The sequence below is a fragment of the Trichechus manatus genome, unplaced genomic scaffold (genome assembly GCF_000243295.1).
Source record: "Trichechus manatus latirostris isolate Lorelei unplaced genomic scaffold, TriManLat1.0 scaffold00007, whole genome shotgun sequence".
NCBI classification, from domain to species: Eukaryota; Metazoa; Chordata; class Mammalia; order Sirenia; family Trichechidae; genus Trichechus; species Trichechus manatus.
The window spans coordinates 29,864,682-29,877,235 of NW_004443943.1; the positions used below are offsets into that span (position 1 = coordinate 29,864,682).

The window sequence follows — 12,554 nt, forward strand, 5'->3', positions numbered from 1 at the left end:
TCACCCTCATTTTCCAAATTGTTCCCCCTCCATTAACATAAACTCACTGCCCCGTAAGTTTCCTATCTAATCTTTCAAGTAGCCATTGTCAATTTGATCCCTTACAGACAGTTCTTTAAAAAGGGCACAATGCTCAAGGCAGACATTGTTTGCTAATTAAACTAATCTGTTGTTTGGTTTAAGACTTCAGGGAATATTTCTGGAACACAGTTCGACTTTGACACACATGGGGCTGCCATGAGTGAGAGTCAACGCTACAGCAACTGGTTTGGTTTTAGAAGTATACGATCCAGTACTTGTCCCATATAGAAATTTATCTGCCATTTCACACCTACCATACTGCTATGGAAGAAATTCCTAACGTTTGTCACCATTAGTTTGATATTTTACAATTTTACCAAAAACCATGGTGTTAACTTGACACTGATCTCTGGAGGACAGCTATAATATACTTCATCCAGAGACATAACTATGTATGTGCTTTAATTCACATCTGTGAGCCAGTGTATTTATAAGACGAAATAGTATGCCCAACCAGGTAAAATTCACCCAACTTTTAGTATAAACTTTGACAAAGCCACTGAAAATCTGAACAGATTTTCCTTATATATTTATAATCTGAAGTAACTATAAGGCCCGATTTTCCCCCCTTAAAAAAGTTACCTTTTCCTGAACAACTCATATTATAGTAGCAACACTGTGTACAATGGCACCTGTGATTTTGGAGCCTTTCAGACAACTCTGAAGTTAAGTATGTTACAAAGGAGTCCATTCTTACCTCTAAAATCTCAGTAAATGATTGAAGTAACAAGTCAGGGCAGGTTAATTTGAGCCAAATATATTACATGCAAATAGAATTTTTAAGCTCATATTAACTCTAAATGCCAACTATGTAAAAAATGCTTTGAAACATTTTTGTCATCAAATTAACATAGCATTTGACTTCAGAGTTTTAAAGATTACTCATTTCTTTTTCCTTAGACTACTGTTGTGAGTTAATAAATCCCTAGTGAATAAGTCTTTTTCCCTATAAACCTATTATAAGAGAGCATTACTGAATGTATTTCATATTTCAGTAACGTTTACGTACAAAATATTCTTTATTGTAATTGAAGACAATCTCCCTATGGCTGCTAATCTGGCTCTGAAATTTGTGTGCTATAGAGTCCTCTTGTGAAATGAATGAAAATGAAAAATAAAAGTAAAATACCTTAAAATGTCCCGTGCCTTCATTAGCACTGAAAAATGAGAGCAAAATTAATCAATATTTAATATTTTAAACTATATGTTTAATTATATAACAGAAAAATAATGTAATATAAATATTTGAGGAACATCAATTTATTTTAAAATTTCAGACAGTCACCTAACCCTTTATGAAATAAAACTTAGTTAATTGTTTGTCATTTCTGCCACCTACTGGTAAGACGAAGGCAGCTTTCTCCAATATTATACACTACCTTCAATACTTAATTTCAGGAATTAAAAGTAATTCTTAATATTTAGATTTTCCCCACTTTCAGTATTCTAACATTTTCCAGCTTAAAATCTAACTTATTTTTTAAAATATAACAAAAATATTTTTTCTCCATAGTAACCTTTACAAGGTAAGATTTCTTATAAGAAGGCTGTTGCATTTTCCTTGCTGAAAAATTGCCTAGTCATGATTTTACTCAGTTTGCCTTTCACACAGAAGCCCAAAGAGATTTCCCGACTAAATCAATTGTTTTTATGTCACGAAGGAGAACAAGGGGCATTAACTTTTGTTGATCATCTACTATATACCAGGTATATTAGGTCTTCTATATTCTGCATGTATTTAATTTAGCCTTTAGTCTACAATAGTCCTGCAAATTAGGCATTAGTATCCCCATTCTACAGATAAGGAAAATTAAGCTCAGACAGGTTTAATAACTTGCCTAAGGTTATAGAGCTAATAAGTGATAAAGCTGGGATTCAAATTGAGGTGTGCCTAGTATCAAAGCCCATGTTCTTTCTTCCCTACCATGTTGTGAAGAATAGGGTTTGAGCATAATAACTGTGTAACAATATAAATAACATTATATAAATATATAAAATACACACATATAAACATAAATCTAAGAGAGTTATAGAACATCCTTCATTACAAGAATTCTCTGTACAGAATTCATGACAAATGGCATCTAGCTTCTGTTTGAATACCTAAAGAGAAGCAAATCAACCCATTCCATTTGTGTGCAACTTTGTTAGAAATTACTTGCTTATACTGAATCAAATATGTTTCTCTGTAACTTATATCTACTGGTATTACTTTTGCTTTTTGGTATTCTTGTGAATTAAATCCAGTCTTTCTTTTATGTGATAATCCTTTAAAGATCTGAAGTTAACTTGAAGGACTTATGGTTTCTTTCTCTTTTCTAGACTAAAGATTGTTTGCTCCTTCCATTACCATACATGACACAGTTTTCTGACCGTTTATTATTCTGGTTATACCTCAGTTTACCAACATCCTCCTAAAACTCTAGTTGGACAAACACAGGATAGAGTGGGATATTACTTCCCTGGTTTACTAAATATCTTTGAGCTGAAGATTGCATTCAGTTTTTGGCACAAATATCGCACTCATCTCACATGAGATAATTTTCTTTAGTGTGTAGAGGTTGTACGTATTACAGCACCATGGACTACTTTAACCTTTATTTTTTAATGAAACTGCAAAATTTCAATATTTATATATTGGTAATAGCTTAGCCATGTTAAAAATACCATATGTTGATTCTTACAACAATCCCGTGAGTTGCTTTTATAATCCCCATTTTAGAAATATGGAAACTAATGATCAGAAAGGTTAAGCTACATCCCAAAGGTTACATACCTTGAGTTAGACTCTTCAAAGCCTATGCTCTTTCTACACACTATACTGCCTGTCTGAGGCTATTTCTTTTTATAATCTTCCACTTTACATGGAGAAACTGAAGAACAAAAAGAAGTAAGAAACTATCTTAAGATCAAAAAACATGTATATCCAATTTGGGGGGAAATGTGATTTCATATTCCAGTGACTGAAAAATTACTGCCCACAGGCTGAATCTACTTCAGTTTTTTTCTCTACTCCAATTTATGCAGAATCACGAGCTGGACCAAATTTGCGAGATCAGGTTGAAACGCATCTGCCACTTGTCCTGCCATGAAAGAGCTTCCCATGGTTACCCCCAGTAACCTGACTTTTATGGTAACACTTATGCTTTTCCATGTAGTGAAAACTTGGGGATTTAACTCTGGGAACTGGTAACTTCAAAAAGACTCCTTGCCATTCTAAGCCCCGCCCCCCATAGCCATTTGAGGAGCCCTGCTGGCCCAGTGGTTAAGAGCTACAGCTCCTAACCAAAAGGTCGGCAGTTCAAATCCATCAGCTGCTCCTTGGAAACCCTATGCAGTTCTACTCTGTCCTATAGGGTCACTATGAGTGAGAATCGACTCAAGGGCAACAGGTTTGGTTTGATTTATAACCATTTGAAAAGAGATAATAGACAATATTATGAGGTACACAGAATACCCATCATAATCATCAAACATATAAGGTTCAATCCTCTCATTTTACAAATAGGGAAGCTGAAGCTCTGAGAAGTTAAAACTGAAAATTCCATGAGGGCAAGGACCATGATTGACTTATAAAACTATACTCTTGAGCACCCAGCACAGTGCTGAGACATAGCAGGATCTTAATAAACATCTTATGAATAAACAAAAGGTAATTTGTTCAAGGTTGCAAAGCTAGAAAACAGTAGAGCTAGGACCTACATCCAGATGGTCTTATTCCAAGTCTGAGCTTTCCACTACAGCAGAAACTGTGTTAATAATGTAACAATTTTGGTAACTGGTAACTATTGCCTTCAGCATTGTGGTCAAGTCTCACTCATTAGGGAAGCCAGTCATGATTAATTACTGATTTCTGCTGTGGGCAAAGAATGAGGTAATAGTGGCACCAAACCAATCAAAACCAAACCCATTGCTGTCGAGTCGATTTCAATTCATAGTGACCCTATAGGACAGAGTAGAACTGCCCCATAGGGTTTCCAAAGAGCAGCTGGTGGGTTTCAAACTACCAATCTTTCGGTTAAGAGCCGTAGCTCTTAACCACTGTGCCACCAGGGCTCCAGTAGTGGCATATCCACCCTATATTTTCCATCCTTGCATACCAGTATGCCTCTTTTCAATCAAGGTATAAAAAGTTGACTTGCCAGTTCCTACTGTATATTAGTAGAAAAGGTCACATTTCCCTCCCAAATTTTTTAGAAATATAATACCTTTCAATTTAAAAGTTTTAATTAACTATCTTTATTAAAATATTACTAAGTCATGTGGTAAAATTCAAACAATGAAAAGTAAGATTTTTTCTCATCCTACACTGAGATTCCAGTGCCCTTTCCTAGTGGCAACTACCATTATTAACATTTTCTCATATAACCTTTCAGGAATGGTCTGTGCATATAAAGAAAACATGTAAAGACACATATTTTCTGCCATCCTCTTAAAACACACACACACATACATACACCACACACACAAATGGGGACATGCTATATATTCTCTTCTGCATTTTGCTTTTTTCACTTAACATTTAGATCAATATATATATTAATACATAATTAAGGACCCCTGGTGGTGCAGTGATTAAGAGCTTGGCTGCTAAATGAAAGGTCTGCAGTTCAAACCTACCAGCTGCACTGAGGGAGAAAGATGTGGCAGTCTGCTTCTGTAAAGATTACAGCCTTGGAAACTCCAAGGGGGCCGTTCTGCTCTGTCCTATAGGATTGCTACGAGTCGGAATCAACTTAACAGCAATAGGTTTGATTTTTTTTGTTAATATATAATTAATATATTATTAGTATTGTTTCATGTCAGCACATACAGATCTATCTTATTCATGTGTGAAAATACTATTATTCAACCAGTTCCATTCTGGACATTTAAGTTGGAACACATTCTTTAGTAATGGAAATTGCTGATTTAAATTTTGGAATTACATGGTTTCTTCTCACTCCTCCAAAGAGATCTTTATTTCATTATCATCACCCACTACTATGTGGTAAATTCTGGGGCTTCGTAGAAGCATAAGAGAGGTTTCCTGCCTCTTATAAGTTCCTAATATTATTAAGAACATAAAATAAAAAGGTAAAGAGATAAATACAACATAGCACAAGCTAGATATTAAATAAATGATATACGCAACCTAGAGTTGAGGAAATGACTGAGAAGTAAAATAGTCGCCAGGAACACAAAATGGAATATATAGATTTTCCAAGAAGGCATTTTATTCTGTGAACTATAAGTATTTTCAAAAAACTATAGCTTGATACATGCCAACTTTGTGACCATGACAGACTGTTTAACAATGTTGCAGTATAATAGAATACACCATATGTTACAGTGTTTAAAAGAAGCAATTTATTTCAATTAAAAAGATGTCCAATTACTTTGGAAAACAATTTGGCAGAATCAAGTAAAGCTAAAGATGAACATATCCTAAGACTCAGCAAGTCTACACCCTTAGCGAAACCACACTACATATGCATGAGGAGATATGTACAAAAATGTTTACAGCAACCTTGTTTATAAAAGCAAAAAATTGAAAAGAAACTAAATGTTCAACAATATAAGAAAAGACAAATTGTGGTGTATTCATTCTAATGGAGTATCATGCAATAGTGAGAATTCCAACATGGATGAATCACAATATTGAGTGAAAAAAGCAGTTGCAAAACACACAGTATGATACTATTTAAATATTAAATGGGCAAAACCAATACTACGTATTGCTCAGAATAGATACACATGTAGTAAACATGTAAAGAAATGCAAGGAAATGACAAACACTACTTTTAGGAGAGTGGTTATTAACCTCTGAGGGAAGGGGGAGTGAACAGAAAGAGGGATCCAAGGAGCTTCAGCTATATTAGTAATGGTTTATGACTTAAACCAGATGGTGGGTATACATGTGGTTATTGTACTACTCATACTTTTTCTGTGTCTTAAATATTTCATAATTAATTTTTAAAGGGATGTCAGAAAAACCTGGTTTTACCTGAGTTCAGGAAGATTTCACAACTGTTGGGACTTAAAAATATTTTATTTGAAGGTTAAGAAGTAGATTTTTAGGGTACTCACCCAATGAACTCCAGTAATAAAGACATGTCAAGTTCGGGTGGAATACGAAACACTGATTCCAGGGGTTTCTTAGATCTTCCTTTGCTCGAAGGAACTGGCTGTGGAACAGCTATTTGACAGCCAAATAAAAAAAGTTGAGTAAGAACAAAAATTTCATAATTTGAGATCTTTGAAAAATAATTACACAGGTATTATAACTATGCCAACTATTTAAAAGATCATAAAGCACTCCATCTCCCTTTCATTAATAACATCAGCCGAACAGTCAAAGTCAGTGAAATTAGAGGCAAGACTAGGGACCACTCTGAAATGGAAAATGGACACGTACGGCCGGCATAAGAAAGTCATCATAACAGCAACAACAGTTATAGATAACCCTTACCAAGTACTACTACACGGCAGGGCTCACGCTCAGCACTTTACATCTACCAACTCATTTAATCGTCATTATAATCCTATGATATAGGTGGTGGTTGTTGTTAGTTGCCATCAAGTCGATTCTGACTTATGGCAACCCCATGTGTGCAGAGGAGAACCGCTTCACGGGGTTTTCAATGCTGACTTTTCAGAAGCAGACTGCCAGCCCTGTCTTCTGAGGTGCCTGAGTGGATTCAAACTGCCAACTTTCAGCTAGTAGTTGAGCTCTTAACCATTTGTACCACCCAGGGACTCCATATAGGTGGTGCTACTGCTCTTTTTTTTTTTTTAACTGACAAAGAAACTGGGGCTTAGTGAGGTTAGGCAGTTTGCTTAAAGTCACCCAAGTATTAAGTGGAAGAGCCAGAATTTACCCAAATCTGACCATCGTCTTGAAAACCAATGTTTGAGAAGTTATTATGTGCAAGGCACTGTTTTATGTGCTTTATATTACTCAATGTACCCTTACAACAATTTTATGAAGTAAGTACTATCATTATCCCTATACTGAATCAGAGACATTGAAGTAATTTGTCAAAGTCACACAGCTAGTAAAGTGGCAGAGCTGAGATCAAATTCAGGCAATCTAGCTCCAAAGCCTGCACTCTTTAATTTTTATAAACAATTAAAATGGAGTACACCACAACATCATCTTCAAAATCTCCCTTTCTTTAATCATACAATAACTAGCTATCATCAAGCAGCACCTCAAAGGGAGTAAACTTTATTAAATTAGTATTCTTTAATGTATAAATATATTATGGCATACACCCAAACTTACCAGGTTTAGGCACTTCTAGACCTCTTTCTTCATAGAAATCATGCATTTGCTTTTTTTCTCCTAAAAAATAATAAAACACAGACTAAATTACACTTTAAATGTAACTAGTGGAGTCAGTAGAGATTCTGGGATGCACAACTGTGAATATAAGAAACTTACTTTCCTCTAGATTGATCACTAATTTGTATACTATGTCTTGTAACTGTCGGTCCAACCTAATAAAAAGAAAGGATGGAGAACACCTCAGAATTTAGAAAAACGCATTCTGGTACAGAGCAAATGATGCTCTTTGTAGGTAACAAACTTTTTTCTTGAGTAGATTTCTCCTTTCTCACAGGTTAGTTACTTTCAGGTAGCATGCATGACGCCTAAGATATAACTCACCTGAAAGAATCTCAAGTAATTATAAATTAGCAGGTAATCATGGACTGTCTTGAATAGTTCACTAAACTGTTTGACATGTACTGGTCTTATACCCACCCCATAAGAATGTGAGCTTGAAGGCAAAGACTATTTTGAACTCCTTTGTATCATCTGCAAAGCACTCTTCCATGAAGATAGTAAAAATGTAACAGTATTTGCTGAATGAATACAAGATATTTACTTGTAGGATTTTTCTTCTTTTAGAAGGAAATCTGAGCATTGGATGCTCAGGAACTGAAAACTTGATTAATAAACCACAATGACCCATGACAGATAGTCTTTTCTAAAGAGAAACCAGTCACTTCAAGTATTACCTGTTTTTTTAAAAAAAAATCTTAATATACTGAAATGAGCCTAAACTAGCCTTATTATCTTGAGTGATGGTATTAAAATACTCTAGATGTCTGTATCTCATTTTTTAAAAACAGTCCCCAGCAGATAGCACAGTGCCTGGTACACAGTAAATGCTCTATACATATTTCTTAAAAGAATAAGTAGTACCCTTTCTTCTAATTTTAAGATAGGTCAAGAATTTATTCCCAACTACACAACTGCAAGCCTTCAGAAAAAGTATATTTAAGACATAAATTTTACTTAGACGTTCCTCTTACCTTATGTTATATAGAGGTTGTGTCTGATGTACTACTATGTTGCATTTTGGACATCTGTTGCTATAGTAAAAATGTCTTACAATGCAGCTTTTACAAACTGTTGAAAAACAAAATTTTTAATTAGGATGCCTGAGAGACATTTCTAAAACTGAAAATATATGCAGAAATGTGAACCGTATGCTTACAGGTATGAAGACATTCTGTAATGGTAGTTGCATCTATCAAGTAACCCTTGCAAATGGAACACAAGATGTATGGGGTCAGCTCAGAGAGGTTAATCAGGCGCTGCAAATGCAATGGAAATAGTCTTAAAATACAAGTCCTTGCTTTCTCACATTCTTAAACCATAATTTCAAATGTTATTATAAACAATGTGTCACTTAATTTGCAACATGAAAACATGTTATACTACCTCCAAACCGTCAAAATACTTAAGTTACAATGACACAATATAAACCAATGTTTCAAAAGGATCTTATCCGCCTGGATATAATGTATATCGCCAGATGAAGGGCACCTTACTTTATGAATTACTTATAAAATGGCCAAGCTTTCCAGATACTGGTGTTCGAGTTTAATAAATTAATTCTGGTTAGGCGTATTATCTAACTCGACAAAGTACGTGCTACCACATTAAAAAAAATCCTTCCAATTACGGACGGAACAGGTGGTGAAGGGTTTCTCATCCTCCCAACACCTTGCAGAAATGGACTGTTTACTTGTTTCCCTGGTCTGGCTTTAAGAGTACGGAGGGGCAGGGACACCGTTTTTATCCTTGGCGCCTTGCCCAATCTCCAGGCACGTTGTTGCTGATGTTGTGTGCCGTGAGTCAATCCCGACTCGTAGCGACCTTGTAATGGTCTTAGTAACTCTTCACAAAATGAGTGAGCAGGAGGACCCGAGAACCTAAGTCACCGCAGGAACTTCACAAAACAAGTCGGCGGGGAATCGGGACGGGACAGGTCGGTCCGCGCCACACGCCTGGGCAGGCGAGGCCGGGAGGGGCGGAGGTCGCCGCAAACGGCCTGGCCAAGCAGGGGCTCTAAATACCTCCTCCTCATCCTCCGAGTCCGGCCGGCCCTCCAGCCTCAGCGAGAAGTGGCCCATCTCTTCCTCCTCCTCCTCCTCTTCCTCTTCCAGCTCCTCATCCTCCTCCAGCTCCTCGTCCTCGTCCTCGAAGCCGCCTCTCAAGCGACCCAGGCCGCGCTCTGGCTCCAGCTCAGGGGGCCGGGAGCCCGAACAGCCGGGAGCCCCCGCCTCGGGCAAAGGCGGGGGGCCCTCCTCGTCGACGGCGGGCGCCGGGGTGAGGGCCGGCGGGGAGGCGGGAGGCGGGGGCGGCGTCGCGGTGGCTCCCTCAGCCTTAGCGGCGCCCGTGCTGCCCGCCGCGACCCCCTCCATGTCCCCGGCTGAGGCGAGGTGGCCGGATAGCGCGGGAGTTCGGCGGGCCGCCCTTTGCTGCCAGTGCGCAGGCTCGGGGGCCTGCAGGGACCGCTGGGAAATGTGGTTCAATATTTCTTACCTAGTCCAAGGTGCGCCTCAGGTACACAGGGCGGGGCAAGCGGACCTTACCTTTTTAAAGGAACCTTACCTCATTTTTCTTTTGAGAGGCTTGTCGCTCTTCACTGCCTTTCAAAAACAACGAAATTGCTACCAATGAAGGCAACAACATTCTGTCAATATAAACCCATTTGCGTTTCAGCACTGAACTAGGTGCTGAATGATGCTGCATTACGAATAATACTGATTTCAATTTGAGTATCAATTACGCATTTCAATTACGCATGGAGGTGGAAAATCACCTCCATGCAAGATTATTTCCATTAAGAAGTATGAAGTTCAAAAAATAAAAAATGATAGCTGACAGCCAGATAGTGAGGGAGGAGCAGGGAAAAAGTACTCAATATAGACATAAGAAATAAAAAAATCATAAGGGTCTGGGGCCATGTAGCCTTCATCCCATTACCCTCTCCCACCACTATCCCTAAAGGCATCAGCATACAAAATATTCAAAGGCACAGTTCAATATCCCTAATTGTAGCCCAAATGCCCCAAGCCTCACCGGCTTGGTGTTACAAAATAAAGCTGCTCTTCCCCCATATTCAAATTTGATTCTGAATTCATAAGACTTAGGTTCATTGTGAAAGGTTGGAGGTTGGAGTCCACCCAGAGGTACCTCGGAAGAAAGGCCTGGTAATCTACTTCTGAAAAATCAAAAGTTAAAAAGATTTTTAAAAAGTATGAAGTTTCTATTGAAACATGTAAATTTATTATTTGGAGGAATTATATCTTGTATTGCTACAAGATGGAAATCTGATCTGCAGTCAAGGACTTTCCATGATTCCCCATCACATAAAGAAAAGTCAATTCTACTTAATTCAACAAACATTTATTGAGGGTCTACTGCAGCAGGAACTGAAATCATCTCACACACTCCCTCTCCCCATTTTTAATAGGTGAGAGATTTGGAATTGGCACAGCTTATTCCTGCTGATTAGGATAATGCTAGCTAATGTCATTATTCTTGCAAGCCAGATTCAGGAAGGAGTCTAATGCTCCTAATCACAAAAATGCTGAGGACAAAATCAAAACTCATATTTAAGACAAGATTGTGTTGTCTCTGAGTAAAGTTAATGCTAATATGGGAGTAGTGTACTTATTTCTTAACAGGTCTCTGAGTGGCACAAATGATTTGCCTTGACTACTAATCTAAAGGTTCGCAGTCTGAACCTATCCAGCGGCGCTGTGGAAGAAAGGCCTGGCAATTGGCTTCTGTAAAGATTACAGTCAAGAAAACCCTATGGAGCAGTTCTTTTCTGTAACATGTGGGGTCAGCATGAATTAGAGTCAACTCTAAAGCAATGGGTTTGGTTTTGAACTTATTTCTTAGAGAACTGGTAAGGAAATCAAGTTCCTCAAATCAATTCTTTAATCAATCAATGAGGAAATCAATTAATTCTAGTTCGGGGAAAACTGAACCAGGCTTGGTACACCCACTGTTCCTTGACCGCAGCCCCTTCACTTGCTTCAAAGTCCCCAAAGTCTGGTCACACCTGAGATATTGAAGTTTGCAAGACCCAAGAAGGAAGAAAGGAAATAACTCCCCCTACACGGAGGGGTGTAGATCACACAGGGAGGAGGATGAGAACTGGTTTAGGGTATTGAAAGAAGACGGTCGAAGAGAGAGAAAGATTAAAACAGATAGACCTAGACACAGGAGAGGCCTAAGTCTGTAAGAGCTTCCTCACAATTACATTAAAGTTGCAGTGTCTAACCTTTCAACATTGTAAGAACTACCTGACAAAGGCCTAAGTCTCTAAGACCATCCTCATAATTACATCAAAGTCACAGCGTCTAACCTTTCAACATTGTAAGAACTACCTGGCAAAAGAAGTACATCTATAGTGCATTTTGTGTGCATTTTATTTGTATAATTTTGAAGTAGTATAATATGAAAATATTAGTAAAGATTTATTTTATGTGGGAAATGTGAAATATTGAAAATCCCCAAATTAAAAAAAATATGATCGAGAAATTGCATATCTTCAAAGCTGGCAAGCCATTGGGTAATGTCAGTTTAGTTGGTAAACAGAAATATCTTCAGGCTTTGTCGGTCCTATGGTGTGATGGTTAGTTTTATGTGTCAACTTGGCTAGGCTATAAAAACCAAAAAACGAACCCCATTGCCATCAAGTTGATTTTGACTTGTGGCAACACCACGTGCTACAGTGTAGAACTACTCCATAGAGTTTTCTTGGCTGTAATCTTTACAAAAGCAGATTGTGAAGGCTTTCTTCCACAGTGCTGCTTGGTGGGTTTGAACCACCAACCTTTAGGTTAGTAGTTGAGTGCAACCATTTACACCACCCAAGGACTAGGCTATAAACCAAAATCAAACTCATTGCCATCGAGTTGATTCTGGCTCATAGTGACCCCATAGGACAGAGTAGAACTGCCCCACAGGTTTCCCAAGGAGCGGCCGGTGGATTTGAACTGTCGACCTTTTGGTGAGCAGCTGAGCTCTTAACCACTGTGGCTAGGCTATAACCTGTTAAAAACCTGTTGCCGTCGAGTCGATTCCAACTCATAGAGACCCTGTAGGACAGAACAGAACAGAACTGCCCCATAGTTGTTTCCAAGGAGCAGCTGGTGGATTTGAACTGCTGACCTTTTGG

The 12,554-nt window shown here is 38.0% G+C and overlaps 1 protein-coding gene across 1 annotated transcript in view; it reads right to left on the bottom strand.

Annotated features, from left to right (window-relative positions):
• PCGF6 (polycomb group ring finger 6) overlaps positions 1 to 9,781 on the bottom strand; it is a 28,796-nt gene extending 19,015 nt beyond the window's left edge. The window contains exons 1-7 of the mRNA XM_004370099.2: positions 9,433 to 9,781; positions 8,568 to 8,667; positions 8,383 to 8,479; positions 7,508 to 7,563; positions 7,349 to 7,408; positions 6,151 to 6,259; positions 1,211 to 1,238 (exon numbers count right to left, since the gene is read on the bottom strand). Of these exons, the coding sequence (XP_004370156.1) occupies positions 1,211 to 1,238; positions 6,151 to 6,259; positions 7,349 to 7,408; positions 7,508 to 7,563; positions 8,383 to 8,479; positions 8,568 to 8,667; positions 9,433 to 9,780 (798 nt within the window). The 5' untranslated portion in view covers position 9,781. The remainder of the gene's footprint in view (positions 1 to 1,210; positions 1,239 to 6,150; positions 6,260 to 7,348; positions 7,409 to 7,507; positions 7,564 to 8,382; positions 8,480 to 8,567; positions 8,668 to 9,432) is intronic.
• Between the last annotated feature and the right edge of the window lie 2,773 nt (positions 9,782 to 12,554).